Raw genomic sequence first — 25386 nt, 5'->3', positions numbered from 1 at the left:
TCTTTGCTTTGACTGTTCCAATTTTAAAATCACGGAGGAGAGATCTCGCACACACTTTGCAATACTTGGCTTGCATTACCTGATATTACCTTAAGCTTTTTAACTTCGAGTTTATAAGCGGGGGCAATTTTGGGCACAAGGCTGTCATTTTTGCTTGTCTGCTGGGCTGTCGCACTTCTGTTTTCCACCTCTTGCTCTCTGTCATATCTGTTATGCTTCACCTGCTACAAAATATTGACTTCTTAAAGAGGCTATTTCTGAATCAGCAGGTTCATAACATAGTTCAGGTGGGTAGCTGCGTCAGCATGCGTAGGCTGCAAAGGAACAAGTAATAGGTTTATTCCATGCTGAAAAAAAGAAGAAAGAGAACACAACGTTTTGGCCGTGAAGCCTTCTTCAGGTGTGAGAGAGACAGGGCAGTAGGCAAAGATAAAGTAGCGGGAGAACAAAGGTTGGGAGGGTTCATAACATAGCCAACGGGACCGTTGAAAAGTTTTCTAAATGTGTTTTTTAATATGTACTCCCCTCCCTCCAAAAAAAACAGGTACACACAAGTCCTGTGTATCACTCATGTGAGCACCCTGTACGTTCACGTATAAAAACTGAAAATAATAAACTACGTAGGACAGGAGAAAACGTGAGTGAATATGTCTTTGAAGAGTTATGTCTTTGCACTGCTGTGTTAGTGTTTAGCACACTGAGTTCAGGAACATTGGCTGAAGAGTTAAGGGACAACTGGAGCCCAGCAGAAGCAGACAAGTATTTCATGCCGGTGGCAAATACTTTGAAAAAACACATAAAACTGGAAGCCATTTTACTTTTTTAAACATCTTTTTCATCATGACCTGTTTAGTCATACTGGCTTTCTGTGAAGTAACTCAGTTCGTTAAATAATTATTTTGTTTTAACATCTCCAGCATCTAAATGCTTCAACAAAGTGTCCTGACAACTAATTATTTAATAAATGAATTTATTTTTTTTGTTTTACAGGTTACGTTTGATCCTGAGGTTTTCTTCAACATTTTATTACCGCCAATCATTTTCCATGCTGGATACAGTCTCAAAAAGGTAATTTGTAATTTTAACAGAAACTAAAACCAAACTTGTTTCACACGGCATATCTGCATAAATGATGTTTTCCTTTACTGTGTTGCGTTTTATATCACTCAGTGCTGTTTTTTTATTTCTGAGTAAAAGAGCGATACATTATTTCATTGTTGATGGGCATTTTTGTTTAGTGAAAAAAAATTGTAAAAGGAATTTGTAAAAGATCCTTTTTGGAGCTTTGGGCTGACTGGTTCTATAGCACTGGTGTTCCTACAGTTATTCACCCTATCAAATCCAACAGACTCAAGGTTTGAATTACTCTGCTTCAATAGTATTGATGATCTGGCCAGCAGTGTGTCTCTGATTTCTAAAACACTGTATTGGAAAGTACCTTGTGTGCTGTTCATTAAGGTTTCAGACAGTGGGTGTTATTGATGGCTGTCTGCCCAGATGGTGCTTTTTGGAAACCTGAATCTGTGCATCAGTACCCTCTCGCTGGAGTTTTGGCTGAGAGAGGGGGATGCCCTGATTGGTTAGTGGCAGAAGAAATGACCACGTGCTGAAAATAATCAGTTCTCCTGGGAGGAAGTCCAGACCAGATGTCTTTCGGTTCCTTACTTGGGTTAACTTGGAATGCTGACAGCACATTTGTTTTTCATATGGTTGCCATTTAAATGTATTAATAAAATGAAAAATATCAGATTTATGGCCCTGTGATGACAGGATATTCCCCTTTTAAGTATGCCTCTACAGTGTAAAAGTACTTTAATGTATGTTTAATAAAGGGTGTTTTTTTTTTAATTCATTGCTGATTAAGCACATGTGATATTTAGTCTTCGCAAAAACAAAAGGTCATCAATAGAAACATTCAATGTAATTATTTGTTTCATTGGGTCTTTATATTTGTTATATATCTTTAATCATGTGAACTAAAAACAAGCAAGAATTCAAGACTTTTATGCTACCGTATGCTATATGAAACCGCAATATATCACATACATCAGCAGTAGCTGTAACCCGAGTACACAATGTGTGTTCTCTTGTGGATTATGGGATTTTTATTACTCTGCACTACTTTCGTACAAGACACACTTACTGTATTGACTACGTTAAGGCCTATATTAAGGTCTTCCAAGACCTTTAGTATAATAACAGATGATTTAGAAACACAAACCCTATTCATTTTTGTAGAGGAAATGAAGATGACTATAGTGATCTGTGCTGTTTTTTGAATCTGCAGCTCATAGGTGAATCAAGCATTGTGTTTCTAAATGTAAATTTATCTCGTCTCAAAGCATGTAGACCTCTTAAGAACAGGGAAATTCTTGATTTTCCTTTTAATTACTTTATTTCTATATAAATTACATATTTCTGTAGAAATACAATACCTTTTTTCCATCCATCCATTTTAAGTCAGCATCCTAGCAAGCAGTGGATGCAAGGCAGGGTATATCCAAACTCAAGACGCACCCAGGGAAAAAATATAAATATAATCTCCAGACAGATAGCACCCCAGAAATTGAAAACCAGGGCCCCAGAACAGCACGTCAGCAATGCTGACCTCTTGGCCACTGTGCCACCATGACATCTTTTGTCTTTGATTCATAGTACTTGAAAGTTCATAGTACTTGATTTAGGTTCAGTTATTACAGGCACTATGATGCTGTTTTATTCACTTTATCCTGTGTGTATGAATCCAGACAGTTATCCCTCTTCTGGGGGATTTCAGCAAGCATTGTACTTGCTGAACCAGTAAAATCTTGTAAAGTTTTTGCATAAGAACATGAAGGTCTGTTTATTTTTTCTCTTGGACATAAAATTCTAAAGGGGATTTTTTTTTAATTTGTTTGATACCCGATAAAGTTCCAGTCCTTTGGGGTACTTTCCTTTTAGCATTTGAGTCTCATTATCTCTGGGGAACTGTGGTATCCCCCCAGAATTCCAAATGAAACACGAAATAATTTTCAGGCAAATGAGAAAGTCTGCCTTTGTTCAGCATGTACCTTGATTTAGATGAGTGATATTGGCCCAAATATATTCATTTCTGCAATTTAAAGTTCAGATGAACACTTTAATATCTCATGACATGTTACTAGCTATTAATGCCAGTTTATTGGAGCATGGTTCCTCGCACAGGTCTTTGTATGAGTTGAGGCTCATCTCTGATCTGTAGTGTGAATGCTCTGCAGTTGATTCTTATAGCTGTCATTTCCAAGTTGCGTATTGAAGAAGTTCAAGAAGCTCTTCATCCTCATATTCTTCCTAATTCTCACTTTTGCTGCGATGAGCCACTGCCATGATAACTAATTTAAAAGCAACACTTTCATTAGCATTTGGCCTCTCAGCTACGATCAACAAGGTTAGCGCCAAACTGGATATTGTGTACTCCACTGAATAGAAATTGTTAGCACTTAAGTTCTTGAGCTGGCATAAGCAGATTGACCTGAATGTGTGTGAAGGAGACAGTATATCGCTTCCACAGGACACTCTGTGTTTTGGGACTGAATCTCGCTTGTCGAATGAAGTTGACTCTACAAAAGGAGTAACTTCCTTCACAGATGGATTGGGAGACCCTGTGAGCTCTCCTCTTATTGTTACACGCAGTCTGTCTGCGTTTTAAGCCTAACATCCTCAAGAAAGAGCCACTTCTAATAATTTTATGTTGAAGGACTTATTTATGTCCTTCAGTATTAAATAAGTGGCATATTAGCCTTACAGTATATACCTTCTGTACTTTCACATTTTCAGAAAAGCTAAATATGTATAAGATATGTTTTTTCTGGTAAGTATTTTTTCATTTGTTGTGGGTACAATACTTAAAAAAACTCTCTACTCTAGTATAATTGCCTTGTTTAAGGTGTTTGGGCAGGGGTGTGGCCAAAACTCCAGGCAGACTTTGTGGTCCCAGTGACGCATACAGTACTGTACATATCAAGAGAAGAGGACTTTTCAGAAGAAAAACAATAGAGATTGTGCAGACATGTCATGATGTTCATACATGCATACCTGGTAAATACTAAAAGAAACAACATCATGTGCTGTATTTAGAGCCGGTCGTACTGAAATCTCTGACATTAAACAATGCCCTCTGCTCGTCTGGACACAAGTCATTGTAGGAATGACGCCCAAGTGCTACAGTGGACCATTAGTCCACATTCTTTCTGAAGGAGACAAAACATTTCCCTGCTGCCATCTATGTGTAATGGAAATACACTACAATTCGTCCATCTAAATGCAGATTCATATATCAGTCATATTGGCCTTAATGTTTCACGGGTTTTATAGGTGTTAATGCAGGGTTTGAAGTTAAAGTTGGCTTGTGCTTAGCAAGGTGGTCTTAGAGACAGTCTGAGAGTCATTGTTTATTTAATCTGATGTAGGTGTCTTTTCACTGGTGGAGAAGGTGTTGGAGAAGCATTTGAAGATTTGTAAAAAATCTTACTACAGTTGGAAGCTAAGCCTAAAATATAATTTAGACTACTAAACTATTTAAAATTTACATACAACTCTGTTGTTAATTGCAGCCCTAACCCTAAACCCACTCTTTCAGTAATCTTCACAGATCTGTTTTGTATTGCCCCCTCTGCTGGTCAATTTATTTAATTCAAATAATTCTGAACAGAATTTGTATAGATGAGCATTTTGGCTCATTACATTTTCTTTTATTCAGGCATTGGCAATGTGTGATAAATAGTTAAGCGTTTTGATGTTAGTGGAGTCTTTCTTTAAATGTTTAGTAAAAGCATATTCATACAAATACACAGAGGAAGAAGTGTTTTTGGAACATCTTTGTTACTTCTATTAAACATAATACAGCTTGACGAGGAGCGTGTTATTGGAAACCTCAATAAACAAAAGTAAAGACAAGATGCGCAAGTGTTGGCTTTGAAAAATAATATTACTTGTGCTTCAGTCCACTTTTAGCTCACTTCAGGTAGGCCTGACGAAATTTAAATCAGCCAGGAAGCTAGTAGTTAACCACAGTGAGACTCAGTTTTCATGTTGTTGTTTTTTTTGTTGCCACTCGGGTACCAAGTGCGTTCTCACTGCTGCCATTCCAGGATTTCTCCTGTCGCGAGTCCCAGGCAATGAAAAACATGTCATCTTTTTCCACCTTCCACCTCAGGTGGTTTTAATTGCTGTTGCGGCCTCCTTATTCTGTGCACCTACCATTGCGTTGCCCTGGGAACCCTTTTCAGAGTAACATCCCAAGTGTGCCTTCACACCTCCTTCTGTACAGAGCTCTATAACAGGCACACTCCAGCAAATAAGGATATAGGTTTTTATGACTTCTGGGCCCAGGTGGAATACACTGCATGAAGAATAACACATTAAAACCTTTTACTCTGGAGCTAAACGTGATATTAAGTCTCATGTTTGATATTATAGAATTTTCTTGGAGCTCTGAATTCTGATGTTCTTCGTTTCTTGAAGAAATACAATCTGCTCGTCTGATTAATTTCTGGCAGTTGTAGGTGGAGGGCAAGCAACTCGAATTCCCACTTCTAATTTGTTTGGTCCTGTAAGAATGTTGTTGATTTTCTCTTCCAGAGACATTTCTTCAGGAATTTGGGCTCGATCATAACATATGCTTTCCTGGGAACTGCATTGTCCTGTTTTGTGATTGGGTGAGCAGATGTCTCTTTCTTTCAGAGCTTTTTGAGGTAAACCAAGAGCCCTCTAATGTGTAAGGCCTGGCAGAAAAAAAAAAACCTATCTTATGATGCAGAAAAAAAAAGTTGCCGTGAAGTCAAGATTCATTTTACAGGAGAGATAGATATTTGAGATAGTTCTGGAGATTTGAAAAGCAACAGCCCTTGTTATTCAAATTTTCCAAAAATGTCCGTCTCTTTAGCAAATATCCACAATTATATTCTAGAATTTTCTCTTTCAAAGAATTCTCATCTCCAGTTATTTCCTGGTATACCCAGAAAATGTAGACAAGAGAGCAGTTCAGGCCCAAACCAGCGTTGTCTGGAGTACAGTGCAGAATGAGCAAAGTGGGATCCCCAAAATGTATTTTTCTAATCTGCTCTTTTATTGTTTATGAGTCCCTGTGCATTTGTACCTTGTTCTTTATCTAAAATTATTTACACTTTAAATATTTAAATATTGCTGTTTTCTGTGATTTCTGCCTTTTTTGAGTTTTTCCATTAAGCAACGTTTAAAAGCACTGCATAAATGAAAACTCAGAATCTTTTCAAATTGCATTGTGCTCTCTGACAATGCAGGATCAATTTTCAGTAGGTTTACTATAACAGTGTTTTAACTTATTTTATTTTGAAATGTAAAACGTTTTAAAGTATTTCACAGTAAGCACTCAGAGTACATTGTAAAGTTTAATAACTTTGCTACTCTTCCTCAACTCTGCTGGCATGTTTTATGATGAAGAGACCTCTGTTATCGTATTTCTTGCTAACATGAATTTAGATTGCATTTCTTTGTGTTTGGATTATCCAAGCTTTGATATCCTCCATGATGGGCAAATATTCAAATCCAATAAAACTGCATCATAGATGTCGCAAGCAGAAACATCTGACCGGGAAATGTTCTCTGAGTGTTAAAGGGGGGACCCTGTGGAAGTATTGATTATGTTTTATCAAAGGCTGTGGGTAAAAAATGTAGTTTATCTGGGTCTGACTGGCCGTTTACCATGCACCACGGTGCTTAGAAAAAAAGTAGCGGATGAGCTGATTCTGGAAACTGTCTCCTGCAGGAACCTCATGTACGGCGTGGTGAAGCTCATGCAGGCAGTGGGGCAGCTGACTGACAAGTTTTACTACACCGACTGCCTCTTCTTTGGAGCCATCATCTCGGCTACCGATCCAGGTACTGATCCAGAGAGAGGGGCACGTCTGGGAGGCTGCCAGCAGGTTCACACTGCAGTAGGCCCTCTTCGCTTTCATGGCACGAGCGCAGGGTGGTTCCGGGTGGTTGCAGGCTATGTTTATGCTGGCTAACAGTCCAGCATACTGAACATTTCTTGAACATTTTTAAGAAAATAAGAGGAAACAGGAAAAAGCCAGGACACGGAAGGGGTTATAACAGAGGTTCTCCTTTCAGTAGTGGTAATAATAATATTGTAATTAAAAACTTTATTTTATATAGCACCTTTAAAGGTGGCGTCTCGAAGCGTTTTACAGAACGACAACAACAATAAAGACATACACAAGACATACACGATGAGAATACAGAGTTAGAGTAGACAAGTAGGTGGGGGTGCTGCATAAAAAAGGAGCAGAGGGGTAACTATCAGAACCAGTTAAGTAAAGGCTCTTCTAAAGAAGAAGGTTTTGAGTCTGGTTTTGAGTAGGGATGGTGATGTTCTGATATCCGTAGTGTAGACGGGCTTGGGGGACAGTTAGGAGACCAGAATGAGAAGAGCGAAGGTTGGGAGGTGGGGAGTAGTACGATAGTAGCTCAGACAGGTACTGAGGTGCCAAGCTATGTAGAGCCTTATAGGTGAGCATGAGGAGTTTGAAACCTGACCGTAAGCCAGTGCAAGGGCTCCAGGATAGGAGTAATGCGATCACTTGCACCAGACCTGGTCAGGATGCTGGCTGCCAAATTGTGGACATACTGAAGCTTGTTCAGTGTGGATTTAGAAACTCCAGGAAATGGTTCAGTAAATGGTTCCTTTCAAAATGAAGCCCTGTACACCCTCAGAGAACACTGAAAAAGGAGGTTTAATCTCACACCCCTACCTTCCCACTACTCTTAAAAGTAATGCTGTGCTTTAATCGAGAGCTGTGTTTTTCATCATTGTGTGGGTTTGTCTTTGGTTTTAGTGACGGTCCTGGCCATTTTCAATGAGCTCCATGCAGATGTGGACCTGTATGCCCTCCTGTTCGGGGAGAGTGTCCTGAATGATGCTGTGGCAATTGTGCTTTCATCGTAAGTCACCTCATGAGTTCCCTGTGGTCAAAAACTGTTATTGAATGGTCATTTATTTATCTTTTATGTGGTAAAGTACATTAATGATGTGTAACGGCAGTCGCTCCAAAGCCTGAGGAGACCATGAATAACAGTATCACGATCAGAAATTGTACAAAATAGTTTGTGTTTTGACAAGATTATTAAAAGCAGGGCTTACCGCACAGGATATTGATTTTGTAAACTTGATAAAACCCTCTCAAAAATGGCTTCTATTCCTGAAGCCATTTTATAGCAAAACAGTGACTTATTTCAAGTTCTTTCTGCATTTCTTAAATACTGCATCAGAGTGTTAGGAGCGTGGCAGCTAAGATTTGTAGCTCTGCAGGTCTTCAGCTGGGCCGTAGCAGCGATCTGTCTGCGCCCTCTGCTGGTGAAAACACCAAAGAGCAGCGCCAGCATTCAGATGGAAATTTCCATTGGCCCATTCTCTAGTCTGCATACATTGTTGGTTATCCCCAGAATCTTTTGCACAGTATTTCAAATTTAAGTTTCTAAAAAAAATTATACATATTTAAAAATAGCTTCAGTTTGATGTGGGGAAAAAAAACTGCATTTTTACAGATAGAATAAAAGTCGAATTGATATACAGTACAGTGTCTTTGAAGAGTATTCAGACTATGGTGTCCCATTTTGTGAAATTGTTAAATGATATAATGATCTGTATTCCTTTTTAAAACGTATTTATAAATATTTAATTTAAAACCTGGACATATCCTTAGAAGTCTTCAGTTTGAATGATAAGTTACTTTACAATGTCAGCAATAACTGAACTGTGTTGATTGCATTAGTATTCAGACCTGTGAAATCAATACTTGGTGGAAGAACAGCAATTTCAGCCAAAGTCTTTTTAGGTTAGTCCCTACCAGCTGCGCACGTGGGCTTAGAGCAACTGTTCCCGAATCTTCTTGGCAGATTTGCTTAAATTCTGTCAATTTGCTTGATGCAGGTTTGCAGTATCATTTAAGTGAAACTCCTAGCAGGATTTTAGATGAGGTCTGCTACTCGGCCTAAATGTAAGTGAGGCTTTGTGGAATGTGTGCGATTTTTGCGAATTGCTGATTCGTGGTTGATTTTCTCCCATCTCAGTCACTGAACTCTGTACTTCTTTCAAAGTTTTTGTGGACTCAGAGTTGGCATCCCTCACAGTGCCTCTTCACACCCAGCTGCCCAGTGTGCAGGGGAGGCCTGATCTGGCAGTGTCCATTTCCTGATGGTTAATTGTGCTAAGAGGGATGTTGAGAGACTTTTATATCTTTATACCCTTTTCCTGATCTGTGCTTTCCAGTGTCTTCGTTGCTATGTGTTTATATGAAATTCAGTACTTGACCACAGAACCTCACAGAGACAGGTGTATTTATTCTAAAATCATGGAAACCGTTATTACTGCACACAGAAGTTACTCGAGGGTGCGGATCGTTACCTAAATTACTTCAGATTTACCACAGCAAAGGGTCTGAATACTTATGCCATCATGACTTTTTCATGTTCATGTTGTTTTTTGATTGGTATATGTCACTTAGTTATGTATATAACAAATGAATTGGTACTTCAAAATATCATGATTGGAAGCTTTAAAGCAACAAAATGCGAAGACATCACGAGTCTGAATACTTTGGCGCAAGGTGCTGTAGCAGTGAGCACCTTGCAATGTACTGTATGCACACCGAGATGCACTGTGATTGGAGAAGCTGATCTGTTTTCATGAATTTAGACAAATTTCAATTTTTCACTTCTGGTACTGTGTGGAGTTAGAGAGCTTGATTTCATCCACTTCAGGTTTCAATTAAAGCAGGTGAAGTACTATCGCTAGACACCTCGCCATTCTTTCCATCTTTAATTTTGACAAAAATGCAGCATCGTATTATTGGGTTAACGCCTGTTCTTGGGTCATGCCTTATGGTTTTGCTTAAACATATCCCTAGCCCGTAGTGGTTTGAACTAAACATACAAGATTTAATTTGAAATGTGAGGCATTTGCAATACTCCGCGCTGATACTGTGGGTAAACGTGTGGTTTTGTGGCTTCTCTGACTCTGATGCCTGTGCTGTCTCTATCAGGTCTATCATGGCATACCAACCCACTGGAGCCAACACCCATGCTTTTGATGCTGCTGCCTTCTTCAAATCGGTTGGCATTTTCCTTGGTATCTTCAGCGGCTCGTTTGCGATGGGCGCCGTCACCGGAGTGGTCACTGCTCTAATATCTTTTTTCTGCTCCTCTGTCTTTCTCCTGCTCCCATGTTTTGGTGATGCTTTAAGCCTGGTACATGAGATGTGAACCGTGAAGGGAGGGGTGGGGGTGGATGGGGGAAGGGTTTTCTCAATGGATCAACCAATAGGGGAGCTTATCCAGAGGGGTGGGGAGAGGGTCGTCTTACTAGATCAACCAATAAGGGAGCTCATCCAGAGGAGTGGGGAGGGTCTTCCTTCTGGATCAACCAATAGGGGAGCTCATCTGCCAGAGAGCAGACTGATCCCAGTTACTGGTTATTCATCAACTGTGACCACTGGGGTTGAGTGGGTTTGTGGTGGCTCGTGGTGCTAAAGGCGACCTCCATTGTTCGTTGGGTGTTTGCGAGAGCTTCATTGCTCGTCCAGGTGTTGTGACCCCTGGAAATCCTGGGGGAATGTCTGATGTTGAGTGACTAGGGTGTTTTGGCGGAAAGCTTGCAGATTCCTCGTTGCTCCCTTGTTGGTGGGAGGAACACAGCATTAAAGCACAGTTGATTGACGACTGGCGATTCACAATAGTAGGTGAATAAAATAGAAGAAAGACATCAAAGAATTCCAAATGTATAAATAGGGATTTAATTTCCTCAAGATTATTTTTAAAAATTCATTAATCTTAAAGTGCTGGCAATTATGAGCTGAAAGGCAGTCAGTTGTATAGTTTATTATATAAATATACACAAGATGACTTAGTGGCAACTTATTACTTCATAATGTACACAGCACAAGTTAAAATACAGTAATTCTTTATTTAGTGGGTTCTCTACTCTGTCTTAATCTGGTCAAAAAAAAAATAGAATTAGTAGCTGCATTTTATGTATGGGTGCTTACCTTCATGTGTTTTGTGCTTTTCCGAGTTTCGTGCGTTTTTAAAAAGGCAAAAGTAAGTTTGTGGATGAGGGCTACAGTTAAATTCTTAAATGAGTTAATTACTTAGAGCAGCTGCACGCTTTCCATAGGGAGAGAGGCCCTGCTGTGTTCATTTTTTTTTGTGTTTGATCAAAGGTCATTATTTAGTAGTTTTAGTAAGCGTGTTGAGGTTGCCTTAACACTTGTTGTACGTGACCAAGTTCACTAAGCTGCATTGCTTCCCCTTGCTGGAGACGGCGCTCTTCTTCCTCATGTCCTGGAGCACCTTCCTCCTGGCCGAGGCCTGCGGTTTCACAGGTGAGAGAGCCGCCACGCCGAGCGGTGTGCAGTAAAAACGCGCACAGCGAACTCCGTCTTCCTTCGGAGCTTAGAGTGTGTACCAACCTTCGTATGCTCTTTGTCGGGTGACATTTCTGTAAATATCTTCTAATTGTTACCGCTTAGCGCACACCTGTGCAGCTCTTGGATGTTGTCTTTGTGTTTGAGTTTTGTTGAGACACTCTGGTTAACTTTTACCTCCCAAAAATATACAGGTTGGGTTTTGATAGGCCTCTTTAAATTATACCTCCCGGGTTTCGATACATGGGGAAAGGAGCTGGGCGCCCTACCTAAAGTGAAGAGTGGCGCTGTCCAACGTTTGGGTTCCATGGAGAGCAGAGAGCTGCTTGTCCCGTTGTCTGCCAACTGCTTCCAGAAACGTCATTCTGGGGCTCTTTTTATTACCTGAGCAAAAACTCGGACAACATGGGTCGCAGACAAAAAAATAAAAATAAGAACGGGACTTATTGCACAGTGCGGTGCGCCAGTACTGAATTGGAAATGTTGCCGTCTCAAATTAGGGAAGCAGTACTACAGAAATCCTTTGTCCTCTTCACTCCAAAACTGAACTGAACAGAACTGAAAACAACTTTCTGGGATCGAAAGTAGAATCTATAGGCTGACGATCTGACTTAGAGAGCATAGATATTGAGAAGTCTGAGAAGTAAGATGGGTTTTGATGTATTTTTTTCATCTTATCGATTTCTCATATTTGCAGGGAAGTGTTTTAAGCGATGCTAGTTGTCAACACCGGTGAGGGCCGAACTTGCGAACGCATTATTTTTTTTTAAATGAGTTGCAATCGCCTTTCACGGGTGGCATGGAAGTAGGATGTTTTAATCCTCCCTCTGGACCCCCAGGTGTGGTGGCGGTTCTGTTCTGTGGGATCACCCAGGCCCATTACACGTACAACAACCTGTCCGAGGAGTCGACGAAAAGAACCAAGCAGGTGAGGCAAGAGCTGGGAAAGTTCTGCTGGGTTCTGAGTGACAAAATGAGATGGCTGCATGTCAAGCTCACGACCGTGAAGGAAGCGGCGAAGCGGGATCCAGAACGCGCTGTTTGTGTTCATTAAAAACGCGCTGTGCGGTAGGAAAGGGACTTGTAACGGTGTCCCCGGCAGATGGCTGAGCGCTGAGCCCGGCGGGGGGGTTAAATCGGGCTCTCTTTCCAACTGGCAGCAGTCACCTTGCAGTGAACGTGGAGGGACACGTCGCAACAGGGCTCCCACGTTTGGATCTCTCCCCTTCAGTCAGGGAGTGCAGCAGAGGCAGTGAGAGTTTGCAGTCGTTCTGTGCCCTAATCTTTGTGGGGAAAAGAGGGAGAGAGACAATATCCCAGCTGCTATCTGGGTGGCAACCGTTCTGCCGAGTCTGGCAAGATCTGGCAAGTAGAGTCCCCTTAACCTGGAGCTTTTCTTATAAAGGCATTGCAGGCTCTACAAGATGGATGTCCTTTAATGAGTTCAAATGAAAAAGTAGCATGGTGTTTTGAGGGTTACTTAGGGCACACCCAGAATGTAACAGCAAAGGTTTAGGGTGGCAGGTACACCTTTTCTGTATCTCACTATTAGGATTTATTTATTTATCATGATTTATTGTCTCCAGAAGTTCCCTCTGGACCTTCTCTAGTAATAGAGATGTTGCAAATAGCAATATCCCAGGCGGTATAATTAATTACTAACCTTACAGACATTGATAATGAAGAATAGAGTGATAGAGTCATGAAAGTTGACTGAGAACTTAAATGTGGGAAAGAATCATTGCACAGACCTTTGTAGGTTTGTAATGGAAATTTACCCTCCTTGTTTTATGATGTCGTGGGTATTTTAAAGAGTCTTTGTTAAATACTGTTATAGCAGTTCAAAGCTAAATGCTATGTTTTTCCTCATGCGGCACATTTGGTTGAAAGGTGGATGGAACTCGGACACTGCCTCGGCCTTACTTTCTGTTACATTCTTCTACAGCTCTTCGAGGTTCTGCATTTTCTGGCTGAGAATTTTATCTTCTCCTACATGGGTCTGGCCCTCTTCACCTTCCAGAACCACATCTTCAGTCCGATCTTCATCTTGGGAGCTTTTGTATCCTTTTACAGATGTCTTTCAGAAATATGACAATGAGACCTGCTTTTCTGGTTCATGCCTCCCAAACAAACATTTCCAGTCTATAACGGTATCAATTTGTTTATAGAAAAGAAAGCCTCTTTCTTTTTCTTTGGCAAAAACTGAATAAAGACACCTGCTTTTGTAAATGAGATAAGTAGCAGCTGATATGTACTAGAGACATCCGTTAAGGTTGCTGACACCACTTTTTTGCTTGCAGATGAATCAAATACTACTATTGTGGTTTCTGCAGTTTGTTAAACGTGTTAAGATGTGGATGCAAAAGTACTTTCTTGAGCTTAACTGTGACAAAAATGAGATTATTTTTATAGCATTCCAACATCATCTTTGTGAAAATGGGGATTTGAATGTTGCTGGTGATGGTGCAGATAGAAGTTAGTAACTCTGTTACTTATGGCCCTGTGCTTTAAGTTGAAGTGACAAGGTCGTGTTTCTCCCACCTGTGTGACATTGCTCTGGTAAGAACCTTGATCAGCCTATTTGATGCTGAAATATTGCTAGATGCCCCAAGGTGGCGATACTTTTCTTTGCAGGGTATTTCCTAAAGTCTTAATTAGGCTTCAGTACTTATGCATGAGAACATCTGCTGCCCTCTGGAACTTGTTCTAGCTCCTGGTGAAAATTCAAGTGGGATTTTAAACTGCGTTGCGCACATGTGAGACACTGAGTAGTGCACCTCCATTTTCTTTTAGGTACCTGATGCATGAGTATAGTCCACCCCCTAATCTGAGAAATTGCTGATTCAGCTATTCTTGCCCTGTGGAATTCCAGGCTCCTCACAGTGGTGATAGAGCCTTCTCGAGCATAGCAATACCCCAGTCCACTAGGCACTCTGTAGCTGTTGATGTTTCCAAATTTCTATTTGAGAAATATCTATTAACTTTAGCTTTGTATGTTTAGTCTTCCTGGACTAATATGCCCTGCCTTTTCTTGTCTGTTGTGTGCCATTCTGAGTTTCTGGATAGTGCTCATAAATGCCATTGCTCTTTTTTAAGACATCTATCCCCCTGAGGAAATCTCGCTAAGAGCATACATGTCTGTTACTGTCTTCTCATTGTTTTCTTGGGTTTGACAAGCTTACAAAAGACTGTTTATCATAGTGGATTAGAGCAGTTCATTTTGTCAGGGATTCTGTTCTGTTTTTTAGTCATATCAGACATACTTTGATATTTTTTACATGCATTTTATCTGTCTTTGTAAAAATATACTGATGGTAAAAAATGACTGCTATGTCAAAGAAAACAGGAAGTCAGAACTGGAACTAAGTAATCTTGAGAAGAGCCTTCCTGTGTTTTTTTTCAGTATGCAGTCTGCATCCTGTTTAAAATATCTCATGACAATAATTCAGATAGAATAGCAGCATTGTCTATGTATCACAAAATAGTTTTCATCAGAATCTACATATCCTTATTTTCTCTTTTAAGACCGTTAGGTTCTCCTCAGCTGTGAAATATAATTTCTCTCAAACTGCACCCTTTTGTACCATTTCATTGACCTTCAATATACAGGTTTTAGGCCTTAACTGCAAACTACTAAAAACATGCAAAGGAAAAGAGAAGCTTGTAGTCATACTAAACATACTCACATCCAGCTCTTGCTGGTTATAATGAATCAATCATGCTCTGGATTCCTGTGGAAAACTACTGTAGTAACACAGTTTCAGGTACTCCTGAGACAAGTTTGTCCTTGCTGCCATCATAATTCACTGTATTGTGTCCTTAATAGCTTCCTCTCCGGCAGATTGCGATCTTCATAGGAAGAGCCTGCAACATCTACCCTCTCTCCTTCCTTCTCAACCTGGGAAGGAGACACAAGATTGGCGGGAATTTCCAGCACATGATGATGTTTGCAGGTTGGGGAGGCTTCTTACTGTGAAACCATAGACAGACGCCAACCTCTCCCCCTCATAGCTGGCTGTCTCAACTGGTCAAGAGTTTCAGAGCTTCAATACATGGAACCTTTTCTTGTTGTTTCCATAAAGATCAACAAAGATAATGATAAACAAACAATGAGTGTGAGACATCCATCTATTCTAATACGCTGCCTCTACATTGCTTTGCTCTGGTGTCCTGTGGGCGTTTTGGGTACAAGACATATTGAAGATGGCGGCATGGTGATGCAGTGGTAAGCATGGCTGCCTCGTGGCGCTGAGGTCCCGGGTTCACTTCCCGACCCGGGGTGCTACCTGCGTGGACTTCGTATGTTCTCTCCGTGTTCATGTGGGTTTCCTCTGGGAGCTCCTGTTTCCTGCCACAGTCCAGAGACATGCTGGTTACTTGGCTTCCAGGAAAACTGTAACTGCTGTGAATGTGTACATGTGTCTGGGTCAGAGTGTGCCCTCTGATGGACTGGTGCCCAGTCCAGGGTGAACCCCTCCTTGTGTCCGTTGCTTACTGGGATAGTCTCCAGCTCCCCTGCAATCCTGAATTGGACAAAGCTGGTTAGAAAATGTATGGATTGATATGATGAAGCCATTGTACACTTCCGTCAAAGTTTTTTAAAAAATCAAAGTGTGAAGAAAAGCTTGATTCCTTGTCTTGTCAGAAGGAAGGTGAGGGAGCGCTTCGAAGGGACTTTGGGCCCTGTGCAGGGAACAGGGATTTCCGCTTTAGTCCCTGAGCTCCTGCTCCGCAGTTTCAGAGCCGGGACAGGGAGATGGCATGGAGAAACAGAGTGGTAGGGCTTTGAGGGACTCTTTCATTCCGCAAATCCGGCCCCATCATCCACTTGCACCGATTGATAACGGACAATCACCTGATTGAGAAAGTTTTCATTTCATGTTAGTTTGATCATTTGTTAGAATGTGTACTTTCTGTGAGATGTTGTCTTTTAAATAAAGTTTATTTTGATAGAAAACAAACAAAATCTTGGAAAAAGGCAGTGTTGCCGACCGGGTCGAGCCAGCGGGGGTCATTCTCTGAGCGCACTTGCACCCCCTCCCCAGCCCTCCCCGCTCAGAAAAACAACGCCGTCCCGGGGTTAAAGAGTGATTTCTCTCGCGCTGCGCCAGGCGTTTCCCCGTCTGATTTCCCATGTTTCCGCTACGCCTAGGCCTGCGGGGAGCCATGGCGTTCGCGCTGGCGATCCGGGACACGGCCACGTACGCCCGTCAGATGATGTTCACGACCACCCTGCTCATCGTCTTCTTCACGGTCTGGGTGTTCGGGGGGGGCACCACCCCCATGTTGTCATGGCTACACATAAGGTCAGTTTGGGGGGGGGGGGCAATGTTGTCATTTTGTAGAACCAGTTTCTGTTTCTTTTTTTTTTTTTTGCTCAAAGCATGTGGTAATAGCTCCCTCTCCAATATCTGTGCCTTAGAGCGAAAACATTGTTGAAATTTGTGTTCCGATCAAAGTGCAGAGCGAATGTATGATAGTAAGTTGGCACAGAGCTACAAGGAGCAAGGGCTGTTCTTCAGTGGGCTATTTTTAAATGCATTTGAGAGATTATTACTTCCCATTTTTGCTCTGTGAATACAGATTTTGGAAACTGCTGTTACAGCCAATTGTGGTATTTTTTAAGAAGGAAGTAATGTACAGTAACAGTTTCTCTCTCAAAGCTTCTAAGCCTTGAGAAGAGCAGCAGAATCTTATGTTTTCAGGTCATTGTTTTTGTGCCATGTTTCATGTGCAGTGTTTTTGAGGGGGCTTTAGTAAGAAGGTGAGAAGAAATTACAATTACAATTACATTACATATGCTGCGTATGATCAGTCAACCCACATTTTTCAGTGTGTCAGGATTCTGTGGTATTGAACCTGTTACACACATACTTGAAATCTAAACATCTCGTCATAAGACTCACAGAGCTGTAAGTAAGTCTGTGCTGCCTTACACAAAGTCTTTATACAAATCTTCGTGTGCTTTATGGATAAGCTTTAGATGAGTGAAGGTGAGTTACAGAAGTTGTCCAGTAGGTGGTGAAAGATTTCTGCTTACGATGTGGTTAGGCTGAAGTTCCCCCCCCCCCCGATGACATTAAGCATAGGAATGGAGGCCATCTATGATCTCTTTTGCACGAGACTGGACTTCCTTTACAAAGGGGATTTCAGAAATGATGCAAATACAACAGCTGGTAGCAACTACGTTTTAGTGTCTGAGTAATATCCCTGTGTCAACAAGCTGTTGCAGTGCCACTGGGGTTACAGAGAGAAAAGCTGCTCTCTGAGTATTCAGAGCCCTTGTGGCAAACAACACCACTGACCACTTTTGATCCAGATGGCAACTGGAACTGGAAGAAATGGTCAAAAACCATCTCGGTGCCAACAATATCACCTTCTCCTTGTGCCACAGTCTTTTAAAAGTGTATGTTTTGCCAAAATGAATGAAGACAAGTTCTCGTACATTTTCCTCATTGATTGCAGAAGCCGGTCTGGGTCATACGTGTGCCTTGAATTGAATGCCGAGAGAAAGTCTATTTTGGCGAGCTCTCCCATCTGTGGACAAACTTGTCCCTTCTCCTATGATTCCTGACTTTTTCCCTCCAGAATAATAGAACCAACAGCTGCTATATGTAATTTCCTGTTATCATTTTCTTTCTTGTTTTTTTTAACAAACACAATGCTCCAGATCCTCACTGGTTTACAGTTATTTGGTTTGTTTTTAGCCTTCTTATACTGTATTTGTGCTTTTACAGGAGATGTTCTCACATTAAAATTAATGTGAGGGAATACTGTATGAAGTTACAGTAGTAGTCTAAGATTTTTGTTTTAGTTTTAGGTTGTTCTCTTACTTGACCTGGAATCTGTCACCTATGAATAGTTTTATAGTTTTAGGCTATTTCACAATGAGAGCTATGCCAGCATTGGTTTTGACAACTCTGGAATATGAGATTCAGTTCATACTGTAGATAAATTTTGTTTTATAACATAATGAAATGTAGAAGAAAACTCTAGAAACTTAAGTTCATATTAGTGCTTAAATGAAAAAACGAGATTTTGCGAGTTCATTGGCTTGCTTACAAAATAAATTTAACACTAGCTCATTAAACTACCCCAGCAACAAACATTAAAAACTAGCGTTTTTAATACCACAGCGTTGTTTCCATTCACCCCAGTACAACACCTCAGGCAGTTTTCGCTCTCAGTTCCTTTTGCATTTGAATATTATTTCATCAGGGCTGGTAGTGACTGCGGTAGCCAGGCAGCTTTCCCAAAACTCTTATCACACACGGCTTCAGAGAATGCCCTTTTATTTTTATTGTTTCGTCTGCAAGAGCCAGCGTAAAAGCAGGATGAACTCAGGGTGTTGGAGAGAGACTTGAATAAAATGCAAAGTCAGGAAGCATGGTGTTATGTACAGGCAGTACAAATTTGGGAGGTTTTGTGCAAGGAGGAATGTCCATGACATTTGAGTGCAAGCATTTTCTGTTGCAACTGTTTTTTGTTTTTAAATGCATTTCCAAACGTTATGATTCTAAAAATGGAAGAGTTCAGGTTTTTGTCTCAGCCTGCTGGATTTGCAGCATGGGGTTGATGGGCTCACAATGAGAAAAACACATCCTGGTGGCGCACAAGGCAAAGGAAAGGATTGTCACTAGCCGAGTCGTTGACTTATTTGCTTCCCACACTCGCACTTTGTTTATGGAAACCGTAAAAGATGAGCCTTTCCAGCGAACTTTGGCAGCCGGAATATGAGCAGAGATCGTTTATTTAGGCCTGGGGAAGCATGGTGCACGTCCGTCGAGCCAGCATCACCAGCATTGGGAGGGTGTTCTCCAGTGCTGGCAGAGTTCTGCAGTGTCGGAGCCAGTGGCTGCGTTCATACAGGGCGACGTCCGCTTCAGTGCAGGGGAAGAAAAATAGCTTCCATTTCAAATACCACAAGCACAAGTAATACCGCATACGGACTCTGGTTTCCTTCCTATTTTATGATGCACATTTTTTACAAGTTAACTCATACTGTACATCAAAATGAAATTGTGGTGCTATGCAGTTGTAAAGAAATAAAGGCAGGCACCATTTCTTTAAAGTTGGCGCATCTAGCTGCTTTATTTTTCTGACTAAATGCATCTATAGTATTACTTTTTTTGGACAAGATGACCAAACCAAACGTGTCTGCTGCAGAATAATAATTCCAGCAGGTGACTTTATTGCCACAGTCTCTGGAGACTGAGCCTCTTTGCAGTAGATTGCAAGTCTTCTGTCATCCGGAAATATCGTTTTAAATCACACTGTCATCCAAATGCATTTGGAATCCTGAGTAAGCCAAATGGAAATTTCATTTGTTTCAATTTGAAGGAGTTGCTACTCTTTTAATACTCTCCCTTCTTAATCCTTAATCACCAACCACAACCGTGCATTTGTCTGTGTCAGTTTCAACTTAACAGTTTACAGGACAGTTAATCTGATTTATCAGTGACTGTGGCCTTCATGAGTACAGGAAACAAGCTCAAACTGCCAGAAATTCTCCAGAAACAGGGACAGACCTGAGCTGTAAGAGGGAAACAGTGCAATAGCAAATTGTTCTATAGGTTTCCAGAGTACATACTGGATCTGAGATGGACATGTTTGACATTTAAATTGGTAAATGTTAACAATTTCAAACCGTTTGCTGTATTATTCCTATAAATTAAATATTTGTATACAGTTCATAGTTTTTATCTCAAGGAAAGTATGCAAGTATAAATTTGTGGAAAGTAAATTTAATTGAACAATATGTGTTATTAACTCTATAAATCTTTGAATTCAGGGCAATAAGGCTTTTAATGACTATTTTGTAAAGTTGCACATTTGGATATCGTTTGAAGTATGTAAATTCCTTTGAATATTTTCACATAATATTTATACTGAAGATAATTGGAATGTGTTATGTGAACATATGAATCTTGTGAAAAATGTATAATGTTTCAACTCATTGAAACTGGTGTTTTGATCCAGATCTGGTATTTACTGGTTGGCTTGGAACGAATGGAAATTGGGCAGATATATTGTTGTTAGGAACAAGTTAAAGGTTCATTCCATGCTAAAAAGAGAAGAAAGGAAATGCAACGTTTCGGCTGTGGAGCCTTCTTCAGGTGTGAGGGTGTGTTTGCTCACACTGAAGAAGGCTCCCCTGCCAAAACATTGTGTTTCCTTTCTTCTCTTTCCAGCATGGAATAAGCCTTTACTTGTTCCTTTGCATCCTACGCATGCTGACGCAGCTCCCTACTTGAACTATATTGTTGTTAGGCTTTGTATGTAGTATACATACACAATATATTACTTGTGTTCTTATAGGCTTGCCCAGGACTGTTTAATATTGAGATTGGAGATCTTCAGGTTGCTGCTGTAAGTAGCGTTGGCGGACTAGTAGGTGACGTTCTTCCCTCTGGACCAGAATTTCCCAACCAGTGCCCCAGCATAGTGAGAGGTGCTATCGTTCAGATGAGATGTTAATCTGAGCACTGCTGTGTCATTAAGATCCCATGGCACTGTGCCTAAGAGGTTTAACCAGGGTATAGTGGTTCAAGTCCACTTCGGGCTTGCTTAATCTGGCCTGTGGAAATTTCCCCTTTAATTTAAGTGGTTGAAGAAATCAGTCACTTATGTCGTTGTCTGGTCTGTAGCGGGGTTGTTGGTGCAGAATGCAGTAGTTGCTGTGCAGCAACATTGCCATCATTGGCCGAATCACCGGTAACAACAAGATGGCCTACAGGGATTAGGTCAGGAGCCTGGTGGAGTGGTGCCTTGACAATGATCTCTCCCTCAACATCAGCAAAAACCAAAGAGCTGGTTGTCAATTTCATAAAGGGGGTGGGGACCCATCCCCTATTCACATCAATAGGGTGGCAGTAGAGATGGTTAGCAGCTTCAAGTTCCTGGAAACCTTCATTACTAATGATTTAAAGTGGTCCCAGCATGTAAATGGAGCTACAGAGAAGGCACAACAGCATCTTTACGCCCTCAGACAATTGAAAAATAAACAGGTCTATCTTTAAATATTCTTCCTACATTTTACAGGAGCGCTATTGAAAGTGTGCTCACGTGTGGTATACCAGTGTTGGGCAGCAGCTTGTTGTCTGATTGAAAGGCATTACAGGGGGATATCAGGTTAGCCCTGTCAGTTATTGGAGTACAGCTCTCCTCTATTGTGGGCATTCTGACTTTTATTTAAGATGAGTGTTATTTAACTTTGTTGCTGCTGCTGATGTCCTTCTGTGTTTAAGTTGGCGTTTCCCAAGTGTCTCTGTTTTGGAGCAAACATGCAAATAAACATTTGATTGCATTTGTGCATATGACAAATAAACTGAACTCTGTGGTGAAGTGGGTCCACCTCTTAGCACTGAAAAGCCCATTAGTCTTAGAAGACTAATCCCAAACCTGGGAAATTCACTTGGTAATATTGCTTCACAACCTTCACCAATAAAAAAAGACACAAATATACAAGTACACAAAATACAATAAAATACAACATAAAATACTACAAGATACATCATACACCAGTGCAGTGATTGAGTACTTTTTAACAAGGTACATTTAACAATGTACATTTAATCAATTGTCCAATTGTAGATGCCAATAACATTTGACGTGCTCATTTGACAGTGTTTGCAAATAGTCAGTATGACACAAAGTTTATTTTAAAGGCTTAGGGTCCTCAGGGTCAGGGTATTTGACTAAATACCTGCAGCACTAGACTATTCTGAGTGTGTTTTTACATGTGGAAGTAGGAGGGGAGGGACAGTATTCTGTATGTCTCACCATCAGACTTGATCATTTCATGAAGGGTGTGGTGGGACAACAAATGTCTGTTATTTCTTTTGCAGGGGTGTGGTTCAAAAGCTCTTGTCCTTGAAGAGGCAGATCTAACTCATCATCTCTTCCTTTTATCTCTTTTTCTCCCCCTGTGTAAATGACTTCTTTAGAGTTGTGGGTCATGTTGAAAGTCATGTTTTTCAGTTTCACTGCAGCCTAGACCCACTGGAAGACAATGAGGTATATTGGTGTCCTGTGTCTTAAATGAAATTTCGATCTCTTTAAATCACTCTGTTCATATTCCTTTTTATTTTTTAGTTGAAACCATGCTATGTCCTGTAATTGTAACTTTATGGTATTTAAAAGTACCCGAGAGATTACACTGAATGTGACTACTAAACATACCTTTCTGTGCTGTGCCAGAGTTGGGGAATATGTGTCGTCCTGTGAAGAGGAGTCCGGTAGGCCATGGCAGTATTTAAGGTGAAACATCAGGATGCTTTAAGCAGTTTTCCACTGAGATTTCGCACGTGACGTCTGTGGGAGGAGGTTGTCTATCAGTCCAAAAATCACAATGTTTCGCTCTTAGCTGCTTCACCAACCAAAGCTTTGGGATTGTTACCTGTTCTGTGGGGATTGAACCCTGATAAGAGTGCATTGGTCTACTGATTACAGCAACAAATTGGGCAGAAAAAAGACTTCACTAAATTAAAATTGGCTTTCAGAACGTGCCCTCCATTCTTTTCATACTGTTGCTAATAATTAAAAAATAATCTCAATCAACTTTTAGACGGGAAATGCCAAAAAGTCTTGAAAGGCTTTTGTATTAATCATGAGACTTTACTTAGTCTTTTGAAGGTTCTCTGAGTCTTTTTGCAAAGGTTCTTTGAAATTAACTAACCTTTTGCACTGAAAATTAGCTTTTGTGAACATAATTCTTCGTTGATCTCATCTATCTCAAGTTTTCATGCTTCTGTGTCACTGTCATTTCGATAGGCACTTTTGATTTGTCCCGTACCTATCGAGCTGCACAGTGATTCAAATGGATCTGAAGGTGCAGGCATCTTTTTAAACATTAACTGAACCTTTCCTTTGTCAATGGCCATTTTCAGCTTCTTATCAGGGAAGGTGCATTAACATGATTATGGAGAGTGGGGCTCAGTTTCACCCGTCTGCTTTTGTCTTTTTTCCAGAATCTTATTTCTCACAGCATGCTTGTGCCTCTTGTTCTTCTAACACTCTCATATCAGCTGGTTTTGTGCTTTTTCTTGTCTTGTACTTATACTGTAGCTCAAAAGTAACAAGGATTTTATCTTCATTTGCCTTATATGTCCCAGCTGCCTTAGAGAATATGCTTGCCGTTCTGATTTACAGGGGAACTGCTAAGCACTAAACATATGCTCCTAGTTTTATTGTCTTAACATTCCACAGCTGAAGTGTTTACTGGATAAGCTTTGCTGATGACATGTCTTTCAATTTAAGCTCTGTCTGTGTAGTGATTTCGTCCTTAGCTCTTCACAGATCACAATTCAGAATGTTTCAGCTTTGAAATGAATCTGCTTACTATGAGACTGTGGACAGATGATCAGGTCCTGGTAATGAAACAAGTGTTTCATCAGCATCAGCAGCAGTGTACACTATGTATTTTGTCATAAAACCATTCCTCTCAAACCTTGGGTCACTTTTTATGACATTCAAAGATATTTGATGTTCCTGAGATTGGAAGATCTAGACTTTGTACAACAAGCCCCATGTAGTCAGGCTAAGTCTGGTTCACGCCCTAACCTGGGGTGGAGACCAAAATGCAATTCTGCTCTTTTAGTTAAAGCACTCTTACAATTATCAAATAATCCTTTAGCCTCATTGTTTAAGCAATCGAGCATTTTTTTGTTTTCAGGCAGTGGGAATAGCAGTAAAAAACCTGGAAGGAAACAAAATACAATTAGTACATTGGCCAGGGTTACTGATGGTCCTCCAGTGCACGCAGCTTTTTTTCTATATGCGCTTTCTTTTTTAAAATTTAGAAGCCCCAGTGATCCCTCCCAATTTGGAATTGATCATGAATTGCAAAATCTGCCTTTACTTCTGGGGTCAAAGGAGGAATGAGGATCACACACAGTTGCCTTGGAATCGTGCCCTACCTTGGAATTGTGCAGTAGCCACCTACTGCTTCCTAATTCTCAGTTCTCCCTAACGGCACTGCAAACGCAGCAGGCGCCGGGCACGACACGCAGTGGCGTATGCTGTAAATCCTGGGGCAGGTGCAAGCCCATTCTGACACAGCGGGCGCAACTGACAGTGACGCAGCCCAGACGCGGACTATCGCAGCCACAGACTTCATCCTGCACTCCAGACCTGAACTATCGCTCCTGGCTCCGTGAGCTCTTGTTGAGCCATGAAGTAACAGCCACACGATATGTTCAGGCATGGCAAACCTCAGACCAGACTTGGTTTTGCTTCAGCACTGCTGTATTCGGGTTTAAATCTGGTGTGTGTGTGTGTGTGTGTGTGTGTGTGTTTTTAAAGCAAAAGGTATTTTTTTGCCTTTTTTTTTTACCACCCCGTGCTTTGGCATGCTTGGCCCCTCTTTTCTCTTGACTGAAAATGGCTTCCGCAGCCCCCCACGGTTTTTCCTTCACCGTCCTCTTCTCTTGCAGTAATGGGCAGCCTCGCCTGTGGTGTTCCTCTGGCCAGACAGAGAGTTGCAGGAGTTGGGTGTCTGGCTGCCCGTGTCTGTTGCTGCTGCTGCCTCGCCTGCCCCGCGCTCAGTGAAAGCTGCCTCAGCCTCTCCGCCCTGCAGGCCCGAGCCGGGGCAGCGCGTCGGCCCTCTCTCACTGTCCCTTCCTTCCTTGTCTTTACAGGGTTGGCGTGGATCCGGACCAGGATCCTCAGCCCTGCGGCGACAGCTTCCAAGTGCTTCAAGGAGTAAGTCTGCCCACGTTTTCATAGGCACTGTCCAGCACTGTGCCCTCTGGAAAAAAGAAACCAAGTCAGTCTCTACCTCGCATTGTTCTGTGCTGAGGTTAAAACATGCACTTCCACCTCATGCATGCAAATCTCATATATTTTTAAAGGTTGTCAGTTTTAAGGGTTGTACAGTATCGTGTTGCACTTTTGCTTTTGCTTTTGCTCTCCCTTTTTCTGAGCTCTTTTCAGCTGTACTGTGTTTACGTAGGAACTAATTTACCAG

General features: G+C 41.2%; 1 protein-coding gene and 1 long non-coding RNA gene across 3 annotated transcripts in view; one reads left to right on the top strand and one right to left on the bottom strand.

Moving 5' to 3' along the window:
- slc9a7 (solute carrier family 9 member 7) overlaps positions 1 to 25386 on the top strand; it is a 55275-nt gene that overhangs the window by 15067 nt on the left and 14822 nt on the right. For both annotated transcript variants that reach the window (XM_088598580.1, XM_088598589.1), the window contains exons 3-14: positions 991 to 1068; positions 5599 to 5675; positions 6764 to 6876; positions 7836 to 7941; positions 10041 to 10182; positions 11273 to 11378; positions 12260 to 12348; positions 13366 to 13479; positions 15262 to 15373; positions 16573 to 16726; positions 22620 to 22679; positions 25058 to 25121. In XM_088598580.1, the coding sequence (XP_088454706.1) occupies positions 991 to 1068; positions 5599 to 5675; positions 6764 to 6876; positions 7836 to 7941; positions 10041 to 10182; positions 11273 to 11378; positions 12260 to 12348; positions 13366 to 13479; positions 15262 to 15373; positions 16573 to 16726; positions 22620 to 22679; positions 25058 to 25121 (1215 nt within the window). The remainder of the gene's footprint in view (positions 1 to 990; positions 1069 to 5598; positions 5676 to 6763; positions 6877 to 7835; positions 7942 to 10040; positions 10183 to 11272; positions 11379 to 12259; positions 12349 to 13365; positions 13480 to 15261; positions 15374 to 16572; positions 16727 to 22619; positions 22680 to 25057; positions 25122 to 25386) is intronic.
- Positions 21883 to 24497, bottom strand: LOC148675939 (uncharacterized). Its single transcript, XR_015925214.1, has 2 exons — positions 24364 to 24497; positions 21883 to 24319 (listed from the first exon to the last, which is right to left on the bottom strand). It is a non-coding gene; the product is annotated as an uncharacterized LOC148675939 (long non-coding RNA).

Source organism: Lepisosteus platostomus, chromosome 2 (assembly GCF_059453375.1).
Source record: "Lepisosteus platostomus isolate fLepPlt1 chromosome 2, fLepPlt1.hap1, whole genome shotgun sequence".
NCBI classification, from domain to species: domain Eukaryota; kingdom Metazoa; phylum Chordata; class Actinopteri; order Semionotiformes; family Lepisosteidae; genus Lepisosteus; species Lepisosteus platostomus.
Note: the sequence above shows the minus strand (reverse complement) of the source record. Positions and strands in the feature narration are given on the sequence as shown.